The sequence below is a fragment of the Macaca mulatta genome, chromosome 4 (assembly GCF_049350105.2).
Source record: "Macaca mulatta isolate MMU2019108-1 chromosome 4, T2T-MMU8v2.0, whole genome shotgun sequence".
Lineage (NCBI taxonomy): Eukaryota > Metazoa > Chordata > Mammalia > Primates > Cercopithecidae > Macaca > Macaca mulatta.
This window is the reverse complement of record NC_133409.1, coordinates 123,312,035-123,339,183: the sequence shown is the minus strand read 5'-3', so window position 1 is coordinate 123,339,183 and position 27,149 is coordinate 123,312,035. Positions and strand designations below refer to the sequence as shown.

At 34.0% G+C, this 27,149-nt stretch overlaps 2 protein-coding genes across 2 annotated transcripts in view; one reads left to right on the top strand and one right to left on the bottom strand.

Annotated features, from left to right (window-relative positions):
- The window catches only part of LOC114677421 (peptidyl-prolyl cis-trans isomerase FKBP1A), a 53,708-nt gene extending 39,768 nt beyond the window's left edge, over positions 1 to 13,940 (top strand). The window contains 4 exon segments of the mRNA XM_078001384.1: positions 6,157 to 6,212; positions 13,521 to 13,568; positions 13,571 to 13,609; positions 13,612 to 13,940. Coding sequence (XP_077857510.1) covers positions 6,157 to 6,212; positions 13,521 to 13,568; positions 13,571 to 13,609; positions 13,612 to 13,940 — 472 coding nt within the window.
- The window catches only part of KHDRBS2 (KH RNA binding domain containing, signal transduction associated 2), a 583,766-nt gene that overhangs the window by 462,353 nt on the left and 94,264 nt on the right, over positions 1 to 27,149 (bottom strand). The window contains exon 2 of the mRNA XM_015136629.3: positions 17,901 to 18,028. Coding sequence (XP_014992115.1) covers positions 17,901 to 18,028 — 128 coding nt within the window. The remainder of the gene's footprint in view (positions 1 to 17,900; positions 18,029 to 27,149) is intronic.

The window sequence follows — 27,149 nt, the reverse complement described above, 5'->3', positions numbered from 1 at the left end:
TGTGTGGAAGAGTAGAAACCAGCAAACTAGGCTGAAAAATACAAGCAATTTTGCAACAGGAGATAAAAACAGTCTTGTCCTGGAAGCCAATGAAGGCAATGTATCAAGAATAGTTAAAGACAGACTTTAATTCCTGTGATTTCTTTATTGCTGCAGAGGCAAAACCAGCACCACTGGAAACTTACAAGGATAAGGATCATATTTCAATGAGGAAATGGAAAAACTGAACAGCGATATCTACTCAATATTAGATCCAACTGGTTTATGAGGCACTGAACTTTCTTTTCAATCCTAGAAGTATTCATATGCAGACTGATGAGTAGCACAAATACTGTAGAAATGATTCCTAAATTGGGTAGAAGATTCAGCCATATGACCTATGAGACACACTCCCAACTAATGAGTAGTTTATTTCTGCCTCACTTAACACCAGAGGAGAAATACATCTGTTTTTCCATCTGTGGGCCTTTGAAATCTTAGCAGTCTGTGTCCAGAATTATCTCAATGCTTCCTCAGATAAAAGAAAGTGAATTATACAATGGTTTAATGCAAAGAGAATCTTTGGTGCAGACAGATCCAGGTTCAAATGTTAACATGATCATTAATATATTGTGGGGCTTTAGGAAAGCCACTTACATAGTTTTTAACCTTACGCTCTTCTTTAGAACACTACAATGTACTTCAGAAAAGAAAATAGCAGTTCGTTCTGCTTTTCTCAGTGTCTGATATATACAGGGTAGTCATAAAAACTGTAATTCTCTTAAGTGTGAGGTCCCAGGTTTAAGGACTATTTTACAATGTTTTAAAGTTAGTCATTCCTCTAAGCTTGAGTTTTACACTATGCTCTTAATTTAAGCACCATATCTATTCATAAACCAGAAATAAAATGTGCATTGTTTTTTCATAAAGACAAAATTTGAATTTGGTTTTTAAACTCATAATAGATTTTGGTGGGTTTTGGAGTCATGTTTGGGGTTAAATTTTCTACTGCATGTTTTAAGATATGATTTGCTTAGATTATAATAATGAACTACACAATGTAATAATGAGGTAAAGGCAACAGGCTGTAAACTTACTGATGATATTATTTTGGCAAGTCAGTTCCTATGAGAGTTTCCTTACATATAAAATGGGAAGGATAGTATTATTAGAATTTTTGTGACAATCAAATGAGTCATAGATAAAAACTGTATGTTATTTGGCATGTAGACAACACATAATAATTCTCAGTTTTAATTATCTAGGGAAAAATAAAAGTTTCTACATAGAACCAATTTTTCTACATTACTTGCTTTCCATTAGCCCAAACTATTTCTAAAATGTCTTTATTATTAGGAAAATAACATTAATAGTAACTAATTCAAACAGCACAAAAATGCCTGCAATAAAAAGGGAACCCCTTTTACTTCAAATTATCTGTCTTACATTTATTTATATATAATTATATGCACATGTATACACATGCATGTATACCTTTTATACTAAAGGGGAACAAATGCATTTGTTTCATGTAACAATATGTATTCTTGCAAATATATAATTCTAACATAAATAGCTAGATGGGCAACTGTGCCTTTGTGATATTAATTAATTTTGCAAAACTGCTCTCTAAAATACTTGAGTCTATAATCTCTGACCAAGAGATTATGGAGTGAAATTTTCTACATGGCCTAAAATCATTATTGATTATAATCAAAACTTGTCAGTCTGTTTTGATTCTAAAGAACAGAAGCATCTCAAATTAATCACAATTTGTATTTTTCTAAAAAGTGAGGTTCACATTTTTTGGAAATTTCCCTTACACTATACATATGTGATAGGGACATTAGCTTCTTGTTCAATTAGAAATATGAATTCATCTATATAGAAAGACATGGATTTTTTGTCATGTGTTTCAAATATTCATATAAATTTAGAATTTCCTTTTTTATTTTAGTAATTAATTATCAAAATGACTTTTCTTGTACAGAAGTTTTCAATTTCTGTTTCAAAGTAATTTATTCATTTACTTATGGCTTCAGTAATTTTCATCATTTTTTGGAAATGCTTTCCCCAATTAAACTTTATGAAATAAAATTGTCCATAACTCATTCTAGTACATTTATTTATTTATTTATTTATTCATTGGCACTTAATTTTAGTTAGACACAGAATTTATTTTGGTGTACGAGGTAAGATAGGGATCTGGTCTTCCTTTTCTTTTTTCTCCAATTGTTTTACTGGTTATCTCTCCTAACACTTATTCAATAAATGATTTATTCACATTGTTGTTAATATCTACTAATTATATGCATCCATGTTTATTTAATAAGGAATAGAAAATTGGTTTTATTAAATGCATTTTTTGATCTAAAAAATTAGTGAATTTGTTTATTTTTAAAAACTAAATCAATCTTGCATTCCTGAAATGAACTACATTTGAGCGTAATTTACTATGCTGATAGATGCATTCTACTGAAATACATTTGGTAATATTTTTGTAATATTTCTTATTACTGTAAAATAGACATAGCATAAAATTTACCATTTTAACTATTTTTAAAATATATCATTGTCATTATTATTTTTAGAGACAGGGTCTATATTACCTATGTTGGACTTGAACTTCTGGGTTTAGGTGATCCTCCAGCCTTAGCCTACCCAGTAGCTGCGAAGTAGCTGCACGCCACTATACCTAGCCCATTTTAACTAATTTTAAGTGCACGAATATGTGGCATTAAGTACCTTCACAATGTTGTGCAACTATCCATTTCTAGATGTTTTCATCATTCCAAACAAAAACTCTGTACCCATTAACGAATAATTTATCATTCGTTCCTCCCCCGCAATCCCCTGCAACCTCTATTCCACTTTCTGTCTCTGTAATTTCGCCTGTCCTAGGAACCTCAAAAAGTAGAATCATATATTTGTTCTTTTTGACTGGTTTATTTTATTTAGCATAATGTGTTCAATGTTCATCTATGTTGTAGAATATAATAGAATTGCATTGCTCTTTAAGGTTGAATAATATTCCATTATATGTGTATACCACATTTTATTGATCTGCTAATTTGTTGAGGATATTTGGGTAGTTTTTATCTTTTGGCTATTGTGAATAATACTTCTATGAACACTAGTGCTCAACACTTGGTAATATTTTACAGTTTTCCAATTGGTATTCACAACTGAGGTTGTTCTACAGTTTTATTTTTGTGACATCCTTACGAAACGCATGTATTTTTAAGAAGGTTCTTTATAAAATTGCATAAATCTAAAATTGTGTATTACACAAATTTATTTTCACAATGACTTACCTTTAAAAATGAAAATAAAAGTTACTCCTAATTTTTCTACATGGATCTAAATGTCTTTCAACAAGTTGGTTGCAGTCAGGTCCTAACTTAATAAAAGTATTAATAATCCCTTCTACATGTTTCTAGGTAAAAAGCATTAATTTTTACCTCCTTATTTCTCATAGAAAGTTTTATTTTGCTGCTAATCCCCCAAAATACAGTATTTAAGTTTATATCAAAATCACTTGCTTCCACTTTTCAAAATCAATAATAAAATGGAAATCCATTCTATTGATAAAGCAATGTCTCTTGATTATAATGGTGATATTTCTTTTCTGATCTCTTAAACATCTGTCTACATGAAAGGCCACTCCTACTGCAACAACAAAAGAAATAGCAGAAGACTCATCTGTGCACTAATAAGTGTAGAGAAGCTTACTGAAGGCTCCCTGAGTTAAACAAACAAACAAATGAACAAACAAGCAAATGAAGAATGGCAGGATTGTAGAGAGGCATATGAGATGAAAGAGTTTTTGGCTGTCACAGGGCCTTAAAGAAAGAATACGGGTTTGGACATTTTTCAAAAAGCACCTGCATTTTAATGGTCCTTTTGAAGCAGTCTTCAGTTTTCCAGTTGAGGGTAAATGTGAAAATAAGAAGCCACCCTCTCAAATAAAGTAGAAAATATTAGCCTGAGGTATGAGCAGGAAAGGGCTAGGAGTTTTGTTAGAGAATGAAAACAACTAGTTAAAACAGGCTGAATATTCACTAGACCTAGAAAAGGAGAGACTGGTATGATTTCAGGAAAATCAAGGACATATTTGCAAGGGGTCATAAAAAATGATGTGAATAGAAGCACAACTAATTCAGAATTAGAAATACATGACTCAATGTGGGATGAAAACATAAAAAATTTAAAAAATACAAAATGGAAAAATAATATTTGAAGTACATGGGAGAGGCATTAATTAAAAGGACGGGTAATCAGAAAAGACAAATTCTAGACATAATACCACTGAAAATTTCTAAATTTTCCTAGAAAACAGGATTATTTCACATGCCATTCTATTGGAGAGAATATAATCTACAGCAATTTGAAATGTTTTTCCTCATAAACATGTGAATCAGTGTCATATCGTTTTCTCAATTAAAATTTAAATTCACAAACGAGGAGTTGGGAAACTGATATGAATGAAACTGAAATCACAAAGCCCGTCAAATCCTCTCTTCCATTTACTTTAGAAAAATAAAAAGCAATGCTGTGCAGTGGTCTGTGGTAGAGATAAAACAGGTTTAAGCTGTAAGCTACAGAGTGGCTTCTGAAAAACCATATTGCTTACAAAAATAGACATGTTTCCAAGATTGTAAGTGGTTATATTTGGCTTTGAGTTGTAGTTTCAACAGGAGTTGTAGCTTCCACATTTAGGAACTATTCTTAAATGATCTGATAACTACTTTAAAAGTCAGAAAAATCACACTCATCAAGTACTTGGACTTGGGTATTTCATCTTTTGATGTATAAAGAAGGAAAGTCACACTCCGTGGGAAGACATGGCAAGTTGCAACCATGGATGAGACTCCTTCCAACCAGGCACAGAAGGCTGCCCCTTTTTCTGGGACTGAATAGAATAAGAAGAAGTATAGAGCAAGTGAGATGGTTTTAAACACTTTGGAACTTTAATTTTCTGCATTAATCTGCATAAGAAATTGATTTGAAAACCAGCACAGGGGAATGTGGCTGCGTTTGATCTTAAAAAAGGTCAAATTTGGGGCAGATTTACACTCCTGGTAATACACTGCTTTAAAAAGTTGGCAGTAACTCAAGTCAAGAAATATAAAGTGGGCCTTGGGGCAAATTTAATTGAAGAAAAGGTCTGATGTATTTCACAGAATTCTAAAAGTACATCAAAGAGATACTTTTAAAAGGCATTGAGAGGCTGAATTGCCTAGGTGAACAAACAGGTACACCAGCAAGCAACAACTAGATACCCTCTTACAAGAGGAAGCCGCACATTCCTGTCCTCTAATGGTCTCTCAGTTTACCCAGACACGTGCCAAGCATTCCTTTTGCATGTCTAGCAGTAACAAAATATAGCACAGCTTGTGCCATTTAGGTATACCTTGGTTTATTAGATCCTACAAGGCACTTGTTTGTTGTGGCACAAGAAAATATGGAATTGTTATCATTTCTCCAAGGATAATAATTGTCTTCATTAATATCAAATTTATACCCTAAGCTATGTTATTCTTTTTGTATCTGTAACAGCTTTGCATTTCACCACTAACTCGTGATGTAATCGTACTGAAGACATTTAAAACTGCAAGTAAACTCAATACACATAGTTCCTACACTACTAACAACTTACTATAAGAAGTCAGTACCACATTTACACATGTACAGGCAAAAACAGTGAGCTACGATCACTGCATGCCTGAAAGAGATTGTATTATGATGCTGACTGTAATATGCACAATAGGTGGAGATGTTAAAATTTGAAAGAAATGGCATATTGGACAATGAAACATAGTATATGTGGAGGAGAAATAGCAAATGTTAAGAATAGTGTTTATTCTCGTCATATATAAAAATATATATGTATACATGAATATAAATATATATACATTTATATATATACATACATATATAATTTAGTGTGTGTGTGTGTGTATATACACACACACACAAACACACACACATACACACACACACATTTTTTTTTAACTGCTCCTTGCAAAGCGGGGCTAACTCATAGGCAGTGCACCTAGAGTCAGCCTCCAGATTCTTCAAGAATGTCTTAGGAATATGGAGGAACATACTGATACATGTTGCCTTTGTAGAGGCTTAACTATCAAGAAATAATTGGGGATTGGGTCAAAATGGCAGACTAGAAGCAAGAAGCTCATGTGTACTGCTCTCATGGAGAGGAAAGAAAAGGGCTAGTGAACGCTGACCCAACAAGCTGATCACCTAAGAAATTGCTTTGGGATCCATCAAGGCAGGAAGAGGACACAGCAGAGAAGAACAAAGCTGGGCAGAAACCCATATGGAATCAATGCGTAGACAGGAGAAGCTCCCCATATGGGAAAGGGTAAGTGAGTAGGAATTCCATGGGAGATTCACACTCTCTTGACAGGGACCTGTGCAAGACTGGGGACGGGAAAATGCCCCTGGCCCCACTGCACTACACCACACACTTCTAAACTGAGGCAGAGAGCTACCAGTAGTTTTGGCAAAGGTAACTCTGAAGTCCACAGAGACCTCTCAAGCCTTAGACCCTGAAACAGACTAGTACCAGTGCCACAGCCTGATGGAATGTGTGGGAGCAGTAAGATTGATCCATTCACCCTCACCAGACAAAGCTTGGGGCCAGCTTCTGGCCCAGTGGTCCCTCCTCTGCTTGAACTCAGCTGGTGGGTACAGCCTTCTGTTGTCTTAGAAAATACCCAGATAGCAGGGCGGGTGACTTCACCTACCCCCAACACTGGTAGCAATGTGTGCCACACCTGCTAGATCTTTTAGCCCGCTGTCTTACTTCTGTCCAAACTCTGTGGGAAGGCACGATCATGTGTTCCCTGGGAAAGCACTCAGTCGTCTGACCCCACCCACTGCCGGCTTAGTTGGTGACTAAGCAGGGAGAAGCCTTCACTGAAAGAAGTGAGACACCTGTGTTCACAGGCTGATGGAGGATCAGGACGTGCCTCCCTCCACAGGGCCAACTACAGCCTGTCTGCAGACCACTGCCGCTACCTGAGGAAGCCTCATGGAACAAAACATCCAGCAAAAGAAATGCGGGGATGGAGCTTGATTGAAGGGGGCTCCTCCAAGGCCTGGAAGCAGACTACGTGAGTGGGCCATCCCTCTCCGGAGCATCACAGAGAACTACTGCCAACTGTGCCAAAAAACAGAAGAGCCACACAGCGGAGTAAGAGCCTATCTGCTGGCTAACACTCTTAAGTGCCACCTACTGGACTATGGCCAAAAAATACAGGACTAAAATATTTTGCCAGCATATCCCAGCCAACACATGTGCACCCTGCTATAGCACCATGGCTGTTGGCACATGAGAAGAACCATGGATCCCACTGCTACCACCCTGATGAAGCACTTTGGCTGGCACCCCCCATCAAACAGTTGTGACCACAAACCAGAATCACGTTAGCCTCCCCAGCACAGCAGTTTCCTCATCTCAAGGGGCCAGAGAACAAAGATGGGGACCTGGTACCAGTCCACTCAGGGTAAGAGCATGTAGCCCAGGAGTGCAGAACTGAGCCACGGTCCCCTGAAATATTCCAGAATCAAAGCCAGTTGACTGAACCCGCCTTATACCAAAGTCAAACTGCCAAGGGCATCAAAGAAGATAAATGCAAAAAAACCCCAACCAAAGGACAGTGACTTCAAATATTAAAGGACCATTGGCCCACACAGAGAGAAAGAACCAGTGCAAGAACCCTGGCAACTCAAAAAACCAGAGGGTCTCCCTACCTCCAAACAACTTCATTAGTTCCCCAACAATGTTCTTAACCAGGCTGAACTGGGTGAAATGGCAGATACATAATTCAGGGTATAGATAGGAATGAAGATCACAGAGATTCAGAAGATAGTAAAAATCCAATCCAAGTAATCTAAGGAATACAATAAACCAATACAGGGAATAAAAGATGAAGTGGCCATTTAAAGAAAGAACCAAAGTAATCCGAGAGCTGAAAAATGGATTACAAGAATTTAATAATACAATCACAAGTATTAACAACAGAATAGACCAAGCTGAGGAAAGAATCTCAGAGCTCAAACACTGGTCCTACAAATCCACTCAGTCAGATAAAAATAAAGAAAAAAAGAAAAAACATGTATGAAGAAAACCTCGGATAATATGGGATTATGTAAAGAGATCAAAACTACAACTCACTGGTATCTCTGAAAGAGAGAGAGAAAGCAAGCAACTTGGAAAGTATATTTGAGAATATTGTCCATAACAATGTCCCGAACCTTGCGAGAGGCCAATATCCAAATTCAGGAGATGCAAACAACCACTGTAAGATACTATAGAAGATGACCATCCCCAAGACACATAGTCATCAGATTTTCAGTCAAAATAAAATAAAAGACATTAAAGGCAGTTAGAGAGAAGGGGCAGGTCACCTACAAAGGAAACCCAATCTGGCTAACAACAGTCCTGTAAGCAGTAACCCTGTAAGCCAGAAGAGATTGAGGGCCTATATTCATCATTCCTAAAGAAAAGAAACTACAACCAATAATTTCGTATCTTACCAAAATGAGCTTCATAAGCAAATGAGAAATAAGATTATTTTGAGACAAGCAAATGCTAAGGGAATTCATTAATACCAGACCTGCCTTATAAGAGGACCTTAATGGAATACTAAATATAGAAACAAACGACTATTATGCACCACCACAAAAACATACAAGTACATAGACCATTTACACTATCATGCAACTACACAGTCAAGTCTGCATAATAACTACCTAATAACATGATGATAGGATCAAATCACACATATCCAAACTAACCTTGAATATAAATGGGTGAAATGCCCCAACTAAAAGGCACAGAATGGCAGACTGGATAAAGAAGCAAGACCCAACTGTATGTTCCTTGAAGAGACCCATCTCACATGCAATGATACCCACAGGCTCAAAGTAATGGTGTAGAGGACTACGTGCTTACAAACAGGGTGTTCCCGATAAGTCCTGCTCTCGCAAATGAAGCAGGGCGTTCCCCATAAGTCCTGCTCTCGCAAACGAAGCAGGGCGTTCCCGACAAGTCCTGCTCTTGCAAACGAAACAGGGCATTCCCAATAAGTCCTGCTCTTGCAAACGAAGCAGGGTGTTGGGGACATGTTTATATGTAAACATCTTGAAAATCCAGAAAGTCAGGGAAAGGTCAGAAAAACAACAATGTGTCTTGTGACTTGGCAACATTCCATAAACGACTGTATAAAATAAAGCAGAGCGCACCATTCGAGGCGGCCGCCATGTTTGTCTTGTCTTGTGTTGTCTTGTGTGTTCATTCCTTTGTTTAGGAAACACGCGGACCCCAACATAATGGGATGGAGAAAAATCTACAAGGCAAATGGAAAGAAAACAAACAAACCAAAAATAAGGGGTTGCTACTCTAATCTCAGACAAGCAAACTTTAAGCAAACAAAAATCAAAAGAGAAAAAGAAGTACATTACATAATAGAAGGGTTCAATTCAGCAAAAAGACTTAATTATCCTAAGCATATATGCATGCAGCATAGGAGTACTCAGATTAATAAGCAAATTTTTAGAGACCCACAGAGAAACCTAGATAACCACACAACAATAGTGGGAGACTTCAACACACCGCTGACAGTATTAGATCATCATGGCAGAAAACTAACAAAGATATTCAGAACCTGAACTCAACACTTGGCTAAACGAACTTAATAGACATCTAAAGAACTCTCTACCCCAAAATTTCAGAATATATATTTCTCTCTGCACATGGCACTTTAAAATCGACCAGACAATTGGCCATAAAACAATCCCCAGAAAACTGAAAAAAAAAAAAAAAACTGGAATCATACCAAGCACGCTCTTGGACCACAGCACAATAAAAATATATATCAATGCTAAGAAGATTGCTCAAAACCACAGAATTACATGGAAATTAACCTGCTCCTGAACGACTTTTGGGTGAACAATGAAATTAAGGCAGAAATCAAGAATTTCTTTGCAACTACTGAGAACAAAGATACAACATACAAGAATCACTGGGACACAACTAAAGCCTTATTAATAAGAAAGTTTATAGTGCAAAATGCCCATATCACATAACTAAGAAGATCTCAAATTAGCAACCTAACATGACACCTAGAGGAACTAGAGAAACAAGAGCAAACCAACATCAAAGCTAGCAGAAGACAAGAAATAAACAAAACCAGGCCTGAACTGAAGGAAGTTGTAACCTGCAAAAAACACAAAAGTTCGCATCCAGGAGTTGGTTTGCTGAAAGAATAAATAAGATAAACCACTAGCTAGACTAATAAAGAGAAAAAAAAAGAGATGATCCAAGTAAACACAAAGAAATAAGAAAGGGGATGTTACCACTTTAGGGATCCCACAGAAATACAATAACCTTGAGAGACTATTAAAAGCACCTCTATAACACATGCTAGAAAACTTGGAAGAAACTGATAAATTCCTGGACACATACAACCTCCCAACACAGAACAAGGAAGAGACTGAATCCCTGAACAGACCAATAATGAGTTCCAAAATGGAATCAGTAATAAACAGACTATCAACCAGAAAAAGCCCAGGACCAGTTGAATTCACAGCCAGATTTTACCAGATATATAAAGAAGAGCTGGTCCCATTCCTACTGAAACTATTCTAAACTCTAACTCATTCTATGAATACAGCATCATCCTGATACCAAAGCCTGGAATAGACATAATGAAAAAAACTAAAACTTCAGGCCAATATCCTTGATGAACATAGATGCAACAGTCCTCAACAAAATAGTAGCAAACCAAATCCAGCAGCAGATTAAAAAGCTACCATTCCACAATCAAATAGGCTTTATCCCTGAGATGCAAGGTTGGTTTAGCATATGCAAATCAATAAATGTGATTATTCACACAAATTAAACTAAAATAAAAAACCATATGATCATTTCAATAGACACACAAAATTATTTCAATAAAATTCAACATCTCCTCAGGTTAAAAACCCTGAACAATCTAAGCATTGAGGGAACATACTTCAAAATAGTAAGAGCCATCTATCAAAAACCCACAGCCAACATACTGAATGGGCAAAAGCTGAAAGCATTCACCTTCAAAACCAGAACAGACAATGATGCCCTCTCTCACTACTCATATTCAACATAGTACTGGAAATCCTAGCCAGAGAAATCAGGCAGGAAGAAGAAATAAAAGACATATAAATAGGGAGAAAGCCAAAATATCCTTATTTTCAGATGATATGATATTGTACCTATGAAGCCCCATAGTCTCTTCTCAAAAGCTCCTAGACCTGATAAGGAACTTCAGCTACATTTCAGGATACAAAATCAATGTACAAAAATCAGTAGTAGTATTTCTGTACACCAACAATATCAAAGCTGAGAATCATGTCAATAACACAATCTCATTCACAATAGCCACAAAAATCCTAGAAATACAGTTAAATAAAAAGGTGAAAAATAACCTAGAAATACAGTTAAATTAAAAAAAAGGTAATTTTGAGAATTACAAAATACTGCCCGAAAGAAATCAGACAAGACACAAACAAAGGAAAAACATCCCATGTTCATGGATAATGAAAGAATCAATATTTTTTAAATGGCCATACTGTTCAAAATAATTTACAGATTCAATCCTATCCCTATAAAACTACCAATGATATTCTTTACAGAATTAAGAAAAACAATTCTAAAATTCATATAGAACAAAACAAAAGAGTCTAAATAGCCAAAGCAATACTAAGCAAAAAGAACAAAGCTAGAGGCATCACATTACCTGACTTCCAACTATATACTACAATAACCAAAACAGCATGTTACTGGCACAAAAAACAACCACCGAAACCAATGAACAGAACAGAGAACCCAGAAATAAAGTCACACATCTACAATCACCTAATCTTCTACAAAGTCAAAAAAAAAAAAAAAAAAAAGAAAAGAAAAAAAAGAAAAAGAAAAACAAACAAAACAAAACAAAAACAGGCAATGGGGATAACTAGCTAGCCATAAGCTGAATATTGAAGCTTACGCCTTCTTTACACTAGTTACAAAAATAAACTCAAGATGGATTAAAGACCTAAATGTAAAATCCAAAACTACAAAAACTCTGGATGATAACTTAGGAGATACCATTCTGGAAGTAATCCCCGGCAAAGACTGCATGACAAAGATACTAAATGCAATTGTACCAAAAACAAAAATTGACAAATGGGTCCTAAACTAAAGAGCTTCTGCAGAGCAAAAGAAACTACTGATAAACATACAACCTACAGAATGGAAGAAAATATTTGCAAACTATGCATCTGACAATGTTCTAATATGCAGCATCTACAAAGAACATAAAAAAATTAACAAGGATAAAACAATCCCATTAAAAAGTAGGCAAAGTACATGAACAGTTACTTTTCAAAAAACATACATGTGGTCAACAAGCAAATGAAAAAATGTGTAACATCACTAATAATTAGACAAAATGCAAATCAAAAGCACAATGAGATACCACCTCACACCAGTCAGAATGGCTATTATTAAGAAGTCCAAAAATAGCACATGCTGGTGAGGTTGCCAAGAAAAGGAAATGCTTATACACTGCTGGTGAGAATGTAAATTTTATCAGCCACTGTGGGAAGCAGTTTTGCAAATTCTCAAAGAATTTAAAATAGAACTATTATCTGACTCAGCAATCCCATTATAGGGTATATACTCAAAGGAATATAAATCATGCTACCATAAAGACACATGCACACATATGTTCATAACAGCACTATTCATAACAGCAAAGACACAGAATCAACTTAGATGCCCTTCAATGGTAGACTGGATTTTTTAAAAATGTGGTATGTATACACCATGGAATATTACGTGGCCATAAAAGAAGTTACTATGTCCTTTGCAGCAATACAGATGGAGCGGGAGGACATTATCTTAAATGAGCTAATGCAGGAACAGAAAACCAAATACTGCATGTTCTCACTTGCAAGTGGGAGTTAAACATTCAGTACACATGGACACAAAGAAAGGAACAATAGACACTGGCGTCTACTTCAGGGTTGAGGGTGAGAATAGGGTGAGAATGGAAAAACTACCCATCAGGTACTATGCTTATTACCTGGGTGAGGAAATAATCTGTACATCAAATCCCCACGACACACAATTTACCTGTATAATAAACCTGTGCATGTAACCATGAAACTAAATTGAATATTAAAAATAAGTAATTGCTGTGATTCCGAAATATTTGCAAATGCAAACAATAGATGCACAACATCTATTTCTCTATTAATCTCTTTTGAAATAAATTTTGTTGTGTATTTTCAAGGTACACAAAATTATATTATGGGATACATATACAGAGTAAAAAAAAAGTTACTAAAGTGAAGCAAATTAACATACTCATCTTCCGAATACTTGCCCATTGTTTTATTTGCTTTTGTAGGCAAAAGCAGTTAAATTCTACTCATTTAGCACGAATCACAAATACATGTCTATTAATTTTATTATAAAAATACAAGCCAAGAGGGACTAGGCAGAGCCGTGGAACCGCTGCCAGGTCGCTGTCGGTCCACGTAGCGCTGCCAGCGCGCTCAGCGTCCGCCGCCGCCATGGGAGTCAGGTGGAAACCATCTCCCCAGGAGATGGGCGCACCTTCCCGAAGCGTGGCCAGACCTGGGTGTTGCACTACACCGGGATGCTTGAAGATGGAAAGAAATTTGATTACCCCCGGGACAGAAACAAGCCCTTTAAGTTTATACTAGGCAAGCAGGAGGTGATCCGAGGCTGGGAAGAAGGGGTTGCCCAGATGAGTGTGGGTCAGAGAGCCAAAATGACTCTATCTCCAGATTATACCTATAGTGCCACTGGGCACCGAGTCATCATCCCACCCCATGCCACTCTCATCTTCGATGCGGAGCTTCTAAAACTGGAATGGCAGGAATAGCCTCCTCCCTTAGCTCCCTGTTCTTGGATCTGCCATAGAGGGATCTGGTGCCTCCAGACGTGTGCACATGAATCCACATGGAGCTTATCCTGATGTTCCACTCCACTCTGTATAGACATCTGCCCTGACTGAATGTGTTCTGTCACTCAGCTTTGCTTCTGACACCTCCATTTCCTCTTCCCCTTTCTACTCATATGTGTGTTTACCTAAACCATATGCCATAAACCTCAAGTTATTCATTTTATTTTGTTTTCATTTTGGGATGAAGATTCAGTTTCAGTCTTTGGATATAGGTTTCCAGTTAAGTACATGGTCAGATATTAACAGCACAAGTGATAGGTTAACGTTAGAATAGGAATTGGTGTTGGGGGCCAGGGGTTGCAAGAATATTTTATTTTAATTTTTTAGATGAAATTTTTATCTATTATATATGAAACATTCTTGTTGCTGCGCTGCAAAGCCATAGCAGATTTGAGGCGCTGTTGAGGACTGAATTATTCTCCAAGTTGAGAGATGTCCTTGGGTTAAATTACAAGCCCTACCTAAAACTGAGGTGGGGATGGGGACAGCCTTTGCCTCCACCATTCCCACCCCACCCTCCCCTTAAACCCTCTGCCTTTGAAAGCAGATCATGTTCACTGCAATGCTGGACAATATAGGCATCAGTCCCTGGGCCGGCAGGGACCTCTGAAGCCTTCCTCGTGGCCTGGCTTATTTTTTTACTTTTTATTTTTTTTCATCCTGTGGTTTTTCTAATGGACTTTCAGGAATTTTGTAATCTTATAACTTTCCAAGCTCCACCACTTCCTAAATCTTAAGAACTTTAATTGACAGTTTCAATTGAAAGTGCTGTTTATAGACTTAACACCCAGTGAAAGCCCAGCCATCATGACAAATCCTTGAATCTTCTCTTAAGAAAATGATGCTGGTTATCACAGCTTCAGCTCTCCTGTTTTTTGAGCTTGGCTCCCTCTGCTGATCTCGAGTTTCCTGGCTTTTCCTCCCTCAGTGCCTTCTCACCCCTTTGCTGTCCTGTGTAGTGATTTGGTGAGAGAAATCATTGCTGCCCCTTCCCCCTCCGCACTATATATGAGTCTCAAGTTTTATTATTGCAATAAAAGTGCTTTATGCTGGCTTATCTAAAAATATATATATATATATATATATGTGTGTGTGTGTGTGTATAGCCAAATAAGAAAAACTACTCATTAAAATAATTTAATATTATAATATGACATATTTCCCCAAGTCAAATTATTAAATGTAAAGCACCAAGGCTAGATAAATCAATCTTAAAGAGCATTTTTATAATTTTTATAAATTAAATTTTAAACTTCATTCAATTTCTTGTAGTATTCAACTACGTCAACAAATTCACTTGAAATTGGAGAGTAATTGAAACACAATCTATCCAAAAAAAGTCATGTAGTAAAGTCTTGAGAGGACCATTTCCCCAAGAATTCCCATAGTCATTTATTGCTCTTTGAGAGGACTGTGTCACCAACACATTAATTATTGATACAAACAGACAGCAGTTGTCAAGGGGAGAAATCGTTCTGAGAGAAAGCTGTGTAAAGGAATTCTTTCACCAGTGTGGTCCCCTGAAGGATAAATCACTTTTCTATTACAAAAGATTCAACTTTAAACCAATAAATACTGTTGTGTTCTGCTCAACAGCTCATAGTATTACACCACATCACACATTTTACAGCCCATAAATGTACATTGAATACAGCTCAAGTTTAGTGATCATTTAACTCTATCTCATTGATATTTTTCTAAAAAATGGACAATGAACAGCAGGAAAAAAATCACAACTTTTATAATAAAATATGGTGTGTTTTCCAAAGATTATTAAATACAGTAAGATATAGTTTGTTTTTAAAATATTATGATTTATTGTACTATAAAAACAAGAACAAGGTAGGTCAACTTTGATAAGTGAGTATAGTCTCCTCCTCAGAATTTCACTCTTTTTCTGTAGAAAAGCTCTAAAGTTCTCTTTTGTGTGACAATTAGATGAAATGAATATTCCTTTAAAAATAAATTAAAGGAGTTTGGCAGGCTATTCATAATTTAAAGAAATGGCAAATTTTCTCAAGCATGAATTGTTATTTGAGACTATTCCATAAAACTATTAGGTGTTATCATTTTTCACATTCTTCCACATTTAACATGAAAAAGTGATGCAAATATGTGGGCATGATCGGTCAAGTTAAAAATGTAACGGTGCACCAAAAATGAAGAGCCTGAAATTATAGTAACTGCACTAAAGATTTCCATCTCTAACAGAAGCATGACCTTGAACAATTCATGATTTTTCAGTTACCTCATCTATAAAATAAAAGTTTTATATATTCTGTGATTTCCAAGATTAGTCCCAGCCTAAACATTCCATAATTTTAAAAATTATAAGAGACACAATAGTTTGCTGGTGATCTGTGGTCCACGGCAGTTAAGAATAAACAGTTTTATTGTTAGAGCATTTTGTTATACATTACAAAATTAAACTTCAGACAAAAATTTGACATCATAGAATATTCTTATTTCGGTATTCATCATTCTGAATCAAACACAGATCCAGTAATAATCAGCATAAAACCACTCATATAGGAACTTGAAGAGCCATCAAGACTTTAAATGCATTACATACCTTGTCAGTGTAATTTGATCAGAGACTATAGAACTACATTTTTATTTAGAGGCAGGTATTGAGTCTGTCATTGACTTTCCCATATCCAGAGATACAAATATGTTATTCCAAGAAACATCATCAAGTTATACCATATTTAAATGTATGATTTAAGAAAAGAACCTTCTATTCAAGACTATAACTGGTTAATTGATCAAGTGAAAAAGGACATATTATTCTTTATACTCTAACATATTCCTACCTCATTTCACTACTATGCAAATTTTTCATGTACATTTCTAAGCCTGCCCAATTTAATATTCAAGAGAACATGATTATAAAGCAAATCTAATAAAGTTTATTTTAAAAACATATACCCATTTTAAACAGCTTTCTTGCAATAGTCAAGCTCAAAAACAAATTCCATGCCCAAAACATTTTATCTCAAAGATAAATTTTATGGTTTGCTGGGCTTTAACAATTTTATCCCTGTTTGAAATAATTATAGACAAAGCATCTAGTTAATTATATTTACTAAAGTTTATCATAGTAGAAGACAATTGGTAAACCAGAGCATTTATTTCTGTAATCGTTACTGTTAGGATAATTACATGGTCCTTGCTTCACATTCACTCTTCAGAAAGTTAATTATCAGCTTGAATCTTTGAGTTTACATTTTAGTTTCCTCCATTCATTTGACCAAAACAAAAAATCCCTCTTTTTACCCATTGAAATGTATGAATATAATTGATAAAACCATGCCACTGAATGCTATCTTTTATAATCAATGATCTACTAGTGAAAAATTAGTTTAAAGAAAGATGTAACATTAAGGATGATATTGTAATTATTTTATGAATAAACTTTGATTATAGAAGACTATAGGTTATAATCTAAGAGTCTAATAACCTAATTGATTTTCTTAGATAAATTAATAATAATTCCCTTCTGATTTTCTAATGTTATATATTTAGTATCATTAACTCTACTCCGTTTTATAATAAGGAGATACATTTTAACATGAATCAAAGATAATCACGTGGGTGTACATATTTGGACAAATTGATATATCATTTATATTTTGAATACATGATTAAAATATCTGATTATGCCTCCTACATTCACAGAACAAAAATGCTGTAGCCTTCAGTTTAAAATCACCCTCATCATTGCACTTTCAAAAGTTTTCCTTCCCCTCTGTCAATATCACGTGCTTGCATATACCTACATTATGAAGCTTCAAATATTTATTTTATAGAAGTCAATAAATAAAATATTTTATCATTTTTTAAATCAATTCTATGAGAAAAAAGTATATATGGTAGTACCTTTGGATACTGCTTGACAGGAATCAGTACTCTTTCTGAGAGCTTTATGTTTTTGTTGCTGATGACATCAAGATACTTCTTTTCTTCGTCTTCCTTTTTTCCATCAGAACCTTGAAATTTTTCAATTTCTGGAAGAAAATCACAAGAAGAAAACAAGTGAAATGAGGAAAAATGTTATAAATATGCTGAAAAATGCTATCATAAATAATATTAATATTACTCCTCTTCTCAGATAAGATTTTGATGAATATCGATAAAAGGCCTGAAACAGCATCTCGCTAACAGTTATGTGAATGCTGCTACTGTATGTAAGAGAAGCTCTATCAACTCAAACTAAAAAGTGATAATTGAAGATGTGACTGTGTCTTCTGTGAAAAAATTGATGAATTTAATTAATTTTAATATTTTCAAACAAAATTAAAAAGGTTATATATGTCCTTTGAATATTTAAACTATTTTAGCAAACTTAATTTTTTCTAGGAGCAATAAATAGAACAAAATACATTTTAAGGATATATGTTTTATTTTTACTCAGAATTATTCCTAAGAAAATAAAAATAATTAAAATGGTAATTATTTAATTAGCTAAAATAGGTAGTAAAGAGAAATTGCATGATATTTTACAAGGGGTTATGGAAAAGTCATATAAATGATTAAATCTATAAATGTTAACATTCGTATTCATCAACAAGACATTATCTATATAAGTGTTTAAGAAAAACATTAGAATATTACCAAATTTGATATTTTGGAGCATACTTATCCACTCCTTCGTTTTTGAATTAATTTATTCCATAAAAAATGTTAAATCTCTACTAGGTACCAGAAATACAACAGAAAACAATAAAATGTCTGCTTTTATAGATTCTATATTCTAACATGGAAAATGAACAGCGAGAAAATGAATATATGGGCACACGTACAGTTATGGCTGGAGGCAAATAATAAACACAATATGCTGTTATGAATACAAAGGAGAGTCAAGCAGTGGCTATTACTTCAGATTTGAAGGGTGATATTTGATCAAAGTCCTGAATGACAGAGAAGAATAAGCTATGAGAAGACCGAGAAGAGCTTAACAGTCTGATGAAAAACAAGCTTTACTTGCTCTTGGAATAGTAAGAAGCAAGAAATCCTGTGTGGCAGAAGAACAGTGAATGTAGAAAAAAAGGCTTGATAGGTGATTATAGGAAAAATCATGTAAGCACTTCTAGGATACATGATGTTTTCTACTTTATATTGTGACTGCAATGGTAAGCCTCTGGACCACTTTGAAGAATAAAGGAAGGCAGTCACATTGTATTTTTATTTTTAAGGATAACACAGTATGTAATATGCAAAATCAATCACAGCAGAAGGCAAGCAAACAAGGAAACCAACTTACATTTGTCTAGTTGAGAAACGAGGCTGACAAGGTAGGAATGAGATGTTAAAAGACTGTGTAGTTACAACTAGAGTCATCTCATACAATGCACTATGTAAAATAAATGTTTTGGAGAATTATTAAAAATTCATTTTAAAAATTTCCTTTTTTATATAGTTATTATTATGACCATGACATAATCAGTAAATATTTCTTTTTGTTCTTTGCTGTTGGTCAGTGTACTAAAATACTAACTAAAGATATGAATGTGACAGTGTTTTACTTTTGCTATGGATAGAACAAAACATTCTATTTTTGTTATTTTGGAGTAGAGAAAAGGTGATGATAGTTATTAAGTATGAACATGTTTCATATAAATTTATTTATATTGCATTTTAAAACAATTATCTTTTAAAGGTCTGACTACTTCCAAAGGTAAGGGGAGTATATATTTTATCTAATGGTTTTCTTCTTTGTTATTCTAGCTTTAACTAACATTTTTCCCCCAAATGTTTTCAAATGGCTTAAAGAAAACTTCCTATAACATTCCAATTAGTAATATTTTTGCATACTATTTATTTGGGCTGTGTGGAATTTGAAACAATTATTTTGGAGTAATATTACATTACTTACCCAGGTAGTGCCTGAGTGAAATCTACACTGCATAATTTTTAAAAAGTCATTTATAATCATCTTATCAGTTATATGGTACAATTTCCCTAAAGACAAGTATCTTGAACTAAACTGAATTTTTTGAAAATAAGTTATATGTCGATAATTTCTACTTAGTATGATAACATCATATTCCTATGTTCTACATGGAAGTACTAACAAGTCACTTTAACTGACTCTTTAAACTGAAAATCACTTTATTCCAACTTTTCAATCCCTTATATAATTATTACAACCAGAACTATGATAACTGCAAAGAAAATCCATTCATCATGTCCTCTGATAGTAAGAATAAACTTTTGATCACTGCCCTGTGGGTACATGCACCTACATACCATAGCTTGCTGAGGTTAATTGTAATGTAGAACACATTGAAGAAGCTGACTCAATTCCTGATCTATAATACATATGGCTTCTCCCTTGGTACTTTTTCATAAAAATAAATTGAATTTGTCTGACATTATTTGCTATCCACAAAACTACTACCTTAGGCTCTTTTAGACATTTGCAATTTGATCAGGCCAGGATTAATTCTAATAACCTTTCCATCAAGAAACAGAGTTAAGTGAAATAGCATTTCTACTGCTATTTCTATTCAATTCTACAATTTTCTTTTGAAATTTTTTGGTATTATTTTACCCTCCTAATACTTAAAGGAAGTTATCTTGTCTTCTTTGGCATATCTCCATGACTAATAGCTCAATACTTGCATTTGTCAAATGCATAGTAACAAAATGGTATATGCCAAACTTGCCCGGGTTTAAAACCAAAGAAAGCTTCATCCATGTCTCTGCAAAAGGACATGAACTCATCATTTTTTATGACTGCGTAGTAAACCATCATTCTCAGCAACTAACGTAAGAACATAAAACCAAACACCGCATGTTCCAGAGATCCAGAACAATGTGGGGATGCCCTGTCTTACAACTTCTATTCAACGTACTACTGGAAGACCTAACCAGAGCAACTGAGCAAGGGGAAAAAAAAGGCATCCAAATAAGAAAATAAAAAATAAAGCTATTTGTTTGCAGTTGACATGATCTGATATGTAGGAAACCCCTAAAGACTTCACGTAAAAACCATTGGAACTACTAAGTGAATTCAATAAAGTTGCAAAATATAAAATCAACATCCAAAAATCAGCTGCATTTCTATACACTAGCAACAAACTATCCAAAAAAGAAATTAAGAAAACAATCCTATTTATAAGAGTATCAGAAATAATAAAACACTTGGGAATAAACTTAGTTAAGCTGGTTCAAGACCTGTACACTGAAAACCAAAAGTATTGATGAAATAAATCAAAGACAAAAATAAATGAAAAGACACTTTATAGATTGGAAGAATTAATATTGTTAAAATGTCCATAATACCCCAATAACCTAAAGATTCAGTTCAATCTCTGTCAAAATCCCAATGGCATTTTTTATAAAAATAGAAGAAAAAATCTCCAAATTTATATAACATGATAAAAGAACTTCAAATGGCCAAAGTAATTTTGAGAAAATACACAACTGGAGGCATCACACTTCCCAATTTCAAAATACATTATAAAGTCATAGTAATCAAAACAGTATTATACTGGCATAAAAACAGAAATATAGGCTAGTGGAACATAATAGGGAGCCTAGAAATAAATCTACACATGTATGTTCAATTGTTCTTTGACTAAGGTTCCAAGAATGCACAAGGGAGAAAAGAAGTCTCTTCAATAAAGAGTGTTGAGAAAACTGGATGTTCACATGCCCAACAATAAAACTGAACCATTCTCTTACACTGCACAAAAAAATCAACTCAAAGTGAATTCAGTGAATTAAAGACTTAAACATAAGACCAGAAATTGTAAAACTCCTAGAAGAAAAAGAGGTAAATGCTTCTTGACATTGGTGTGGGGACTAATTTCTTAGCTATGACCACAAAAGCATAAGCAACAAAAGCAAAAATAGACAAGTGGGATTATATCAAACAAAAAGTTTCTAAATAGCAACAGAAACAGTCAACAAAATGAAAATGTGACCTACAGAATGGAACAAAATATTTGAAAACCATATATCTGATAATAGAATGATATCCAAAATATATAAGGAACTCCCACAACTTAATAGCAAGAAACCAATAATGAATTCAAAATGGGCAAAGAACCTGAATAGGCATTTCTCCAAAGATGATATACAAATGGACAATAGCAATATGAAGAGATGCTGGACATCACTAATCATCAGAGAAATGGAAATCAAAGCAACAATGAATTATTACTTCACACCCGTTAGTATGGCTATTATTGAAAAAACAAACGTTGGCAAGGATGTGGATAAAAGGGAATCCTTGTACATTGTTGATGAAAATGCAAACTGGTGAATCCAGTAACTATGAAAAAACAGTATAGAGATTCCTGACCATATGACCTAGTTGTTATGGTCTGAAAGTTTGTGCCCCCCCCAAAATTCACTTGTTCAAATCCTGACTCTAAGATGACAGTATTAAAAGGTTAGGCCTTTGGGAGGTGATTATTTCATAAGAATGGAACCCTCATGAATGAAATTCATGCTCCTAAAAAAGAGGCCTGAGGGAGAGCCCCCAACACAACTTCTACCATGGGAACACAGCTGGAAGGTAAGGAGACAACTACACGGCAGCATCCACAAAACAGAAATTGGGCCCCTACCCAGATACTGAATCTGCCAGCACCAAGATCTTGGACTTCCTAAACTTCAGAGCTATGACACATAAATGAGTAAGTTAAGGGAGCTCATTCACCCCTTCAACCATGTGAAGACACAAGAAGAAAGCATCATCTATGAAGCAGGAAATAAGCCCCCACCAGAAACCAAACCTACCGGATCTTGGAATTTTCCAAGATTTTGGATTTTCTTGGATTTTCCAGCCTCTAGAATTGTGAGAAATAAATGTTTATTGTTTATAAGGCACTCCATTTATGGTATTTTATTATAGCAGCCCTAATAGACTAAGAGACCATAAATTTATACATGAGGAATCTAAAATAGTCGAACTCATAGAAGCAAGAAGTATGGTGATGACAGGGACTGAGAGAAGGAGGAAACAGGGAAGTGTTGGTTAAGAGATACAAAGTTTTAGCTATAAACAGTGAACATGTCCTAGAGACCTATTGTACAACATAGTGCCTATACTTAACATTACTGTATTGTTGGCTTAAAAATTTGCTAAGAGGGTATATCTTGTATTAAGTGTTTTTATCACAAAAATAAATAAATGTAGTGGGAGTAAACTTTTTGAGGTGATAGGTATGACTGTGGTATTGGTTGTGTTAATGGTTTCATAGGGGTATACTTTTCTCCAAATTCATCAAGCTGTATACATTATATATATACAGCTTTTTGTATGTCAGCCATATCTCAATAAAGTGGAGGAAATTTTTGAAGGTTTTGTTTTTTGTTATTTTGTTTTGTTTTACAACAAAGGATTATAGAAAAATAGGAGATGCAATTGCCTGGACTGGCAAGTCGTACTATGTAATTCTTTTATATTAAGAATGGTTCTTCATTTTGCTGAAGCTTTTTAAAAAATATTTTTAATACCTCTCCTATATGTATAGTTTAGTATCGTCTATGACTTCAAAACTCAATGTCAATGTAAAGATTATTTTATATTCATTCTGAAAATATGAGTAATATTTCAGTGAAAGGAACGATTTGAATATGTGAATCTCTACCTTGTCAAGTTACTTTCTTAACCCACATGATTTCTTTCCTGCAACAAAATTCATACTTCCTGAACCAGGTATACTAAGTATTTAACACTGGCTTCCCACACACTTCTAGTATTTATCTGACCTCAAAATAGAATTTGCTTAAGATATTAGAATCCTTAATAGCTATAAAATTAATGTGCTAGGACTGTGTCTGTATTTTGATGCTTAACACAAGTTTGTGATTATATTTCTTTTTACAATTGGCACGTTGTTGAGGCTCATATTTTTAAATATATATGACATAATTACATATGCAAAAACACAGAAATCACAATTATCTGTTTACATTTTAAGTTGGTTATTCAAGATGGATTTTAAAATTATATAATATTTTCCCCTAAAGTCAAAATTTATGTAAATTTAAATAAATTACTTGTTTTCCAGTCATTTCAAACACAACATAGAGCTATATAAAACTAAATATTAAATGATACTAAATATGTACTTCAAGGACCAATTATGTAGAACTGTTTATGCCTAATTTCTTTATAGAGGGTGAATTACATGGTCTTCCAGATATTTATATTTCTGAAATTAAAAATAAAGAGAAGAGACAAATTTACAATATGTGCAAACTAGAAGTTTCTAGTTCTATGGAAATTTTCAGAATCCAGATACATTTAATTATTGAGAAGGCTTCAAAAATAAACTTTTAATGCTACATAAAAGAACATTTGCATGCAAGATATAATTTTAGAATGTATTTAAATGAAGAACATGGAATTTGTCGGCGAAGAAAATATTTTTTGTTAATGAAATGAAAATGACCTTGAAATATAACAATAGGGTGGAATGCCAGTATTCAATGTTTTCGAATTTTTGGTCATCTATAATAAAAATTCAATGAGAAGTTGTAAAACACCTAACTTTTCTTTACGAATATTTTCAGAAGGAACTTTAACTATTTTACAAATTATACTTAACTACCTGGTAATTAAAACTCATTATAAACGGAACACGGACAACTTATATTTAAATAATATCACCAAGTAAAGTTTATACTTTTTTCCACTCTGAAATTATACTTTTTTAGTTTCCAAGTAAAAATACATTTTGCTTTTTGTATTTGAATACAGAACTAAACCTTTAATAATTAGTGTTAATAGAATAGAATAATGCAACACAGAAGTATAATTTTCATCTTCCTTTTAGAAATTTTCACATGAAAATTTAGAGATTATGTATACTACAAGCTTCCATCACTTCAAAATCTAAGTCCAGAATAAAAGGGCAAATAGACTACAATTGTCATGAAATAAAAACCTAACATTAATCACAGAATACAGGGAAACGACTTTGCACAAATTTTATCTCTTTGATACTCACGAGAAATATAGAAATTTTGAAATTTCAGTATCAAAAAATGGGTGAAGAAACATCAATGGTACTTTGCCATGAATATCTGCATTATAATCCTGTAGAATCAGTAACAATTATCCCACTTTCCAAATAAAGAAATAGGAGTTCAAAGAGCATATATAATACATATTATAAATACATAAAAGAGAGAAAAAGAATGTAAAAATTGAAGAGTCCTCAATGTAGTTTTACATTTAATAATGTGAACAAAAGTGATTAAAAAGAAGCCAATCTTTGCTTAAAAATACCATTTAGAAATTTGTCTTCATATAAAACATTTTTCCAGGGAGTGGGCAATTAAGGTTCATGTTTTGCCATAACTCCTTCTAGGAAGCTCAAAGCTAAGTCTGTCTTCAAATAGCTCTAACTTTCCTCAGATAAGGATTTATTGCATAATTCTTTTTCTTTTCATCAAATTTACAACTTCTTATTTGTTTTATTCTGCAGGAATATTTTATTTTTATCTTGTACTTGCTTTTATGTAAGGTGCCTCAAATCCACCTCAGAAATAGGTAAGTGATTAAATGCCACTTTAAAATTATTATGCTGCATTAATAATATTAATCCAACAGGCCTTACTAATGCAAAATTTCTTTGACCTCCCTTTGTGGTTTTTGGAGTTCAATCTGGGTACTAAAATATCTTTGTCACTTGCTAGCTACATGATCTTAAGCAAGTTAGTTAGCCTCTGTTTACTTATCTTTTTAAAAGAAAGTAAATCTTTCAAATGATGTTATTATAACAATTAGCATTTTGTGCACTGCTCTCTGGCAATAATTATTGCATTGTTTTGATATGATCACATCTGTCTCCCTGTATTTTGTAATCTCTCAGCAGGAAGTTTATTTTACCCATCTTTATAGCGTTGGTTCTTAGGCCAAAGCAGAATAGGAAATTATACCCTAAACCTGTGTTTTACATCATACAAAAATAAAATGGGTAATTTCTCATAGAACAAACCTTAAATGATAACATGTTAACCTTAAATCTGAACTACGTTGCTAGCAAAACAGATGTCCTAAGTCATGGATCTCCCAGACCAACGGTCAGCAGGTCATAAAGTTTAGTGAATACTGGTCTAATTCCACAACCATTTAAGGGACGGAAAGTTGTTCTTGAATATCGAATCATATTTTCCTTTTTATTGAAGGCATAAGAGACTGTCAGATCCATTAATGACAAATCAGTGCTAAATAATTTTAAGTATCTTCACAAGTAATTATTTTTGATTATTGAAGTAGAAATAGAGACATTAACTGCTAGACAATTTAAATATGATCCAAGCATTTATTTTCAATGATATTAATCATAAGATAGTTAACTGTTTTAATCACTACCCATTTATTTTAATGCGTTGAACTTACTAAAATTCTGAAACCATCTGATACCCCGATCCCCATTTCCTGTCTGCTTATCCAAATTATAACCACTTCAAGGTTTGGCTTACAGTTCCTCTCTCTCATGGAGCTGTACAGAATAACTCAGAAATTTCACTCTCTATAAACTCTTATCACCTAATTCATATGTTAAATATTCAGGTTGTACTGTTTTGCTTTTAAGATAAGACCACAATCTAACACAGTGGCCTTGAACAAGTCACTTAAGTTTTCTGGGCTTCTGTTGTTCTTTCCCACCCATTCACCTTAATATGGGAATCAAATCTTATGAGGGGCATCCTAGTATCTTCTTAAGAATGCAGGCTTCCGGATACAGTATTGTATCTGCCACTTGTTAACTGTGTGACACTTGCCAACAAGATGATGACAGTTATTGCTTTCTAAGCATTTTCTATGTATTAGGCAATGATCAACTCCTGCACATATTCTAGTTCATTTACTTAGTTTACTTAAGTTTTCTGCATCACATTGCTTAGTTTAAAATGGGAATAATACCCTCATAAAACTGTTGTAAGGATTAAGTGAGTCAAATTTTCAAAAGTACTTAGAATAGCATTTGGTACACAATAAGAGCATGACATATACTAGCTATTATCATTTTATTTACTTGCATTTGGGGGCTGGACACTAGACTTTACTGAATTTTTGTATCATTAAAACCAAACATCATGACAATCAATGTCATGTATTTCACAAGCTTATACCTTGTCTTTAAGTAGACTGTTAAT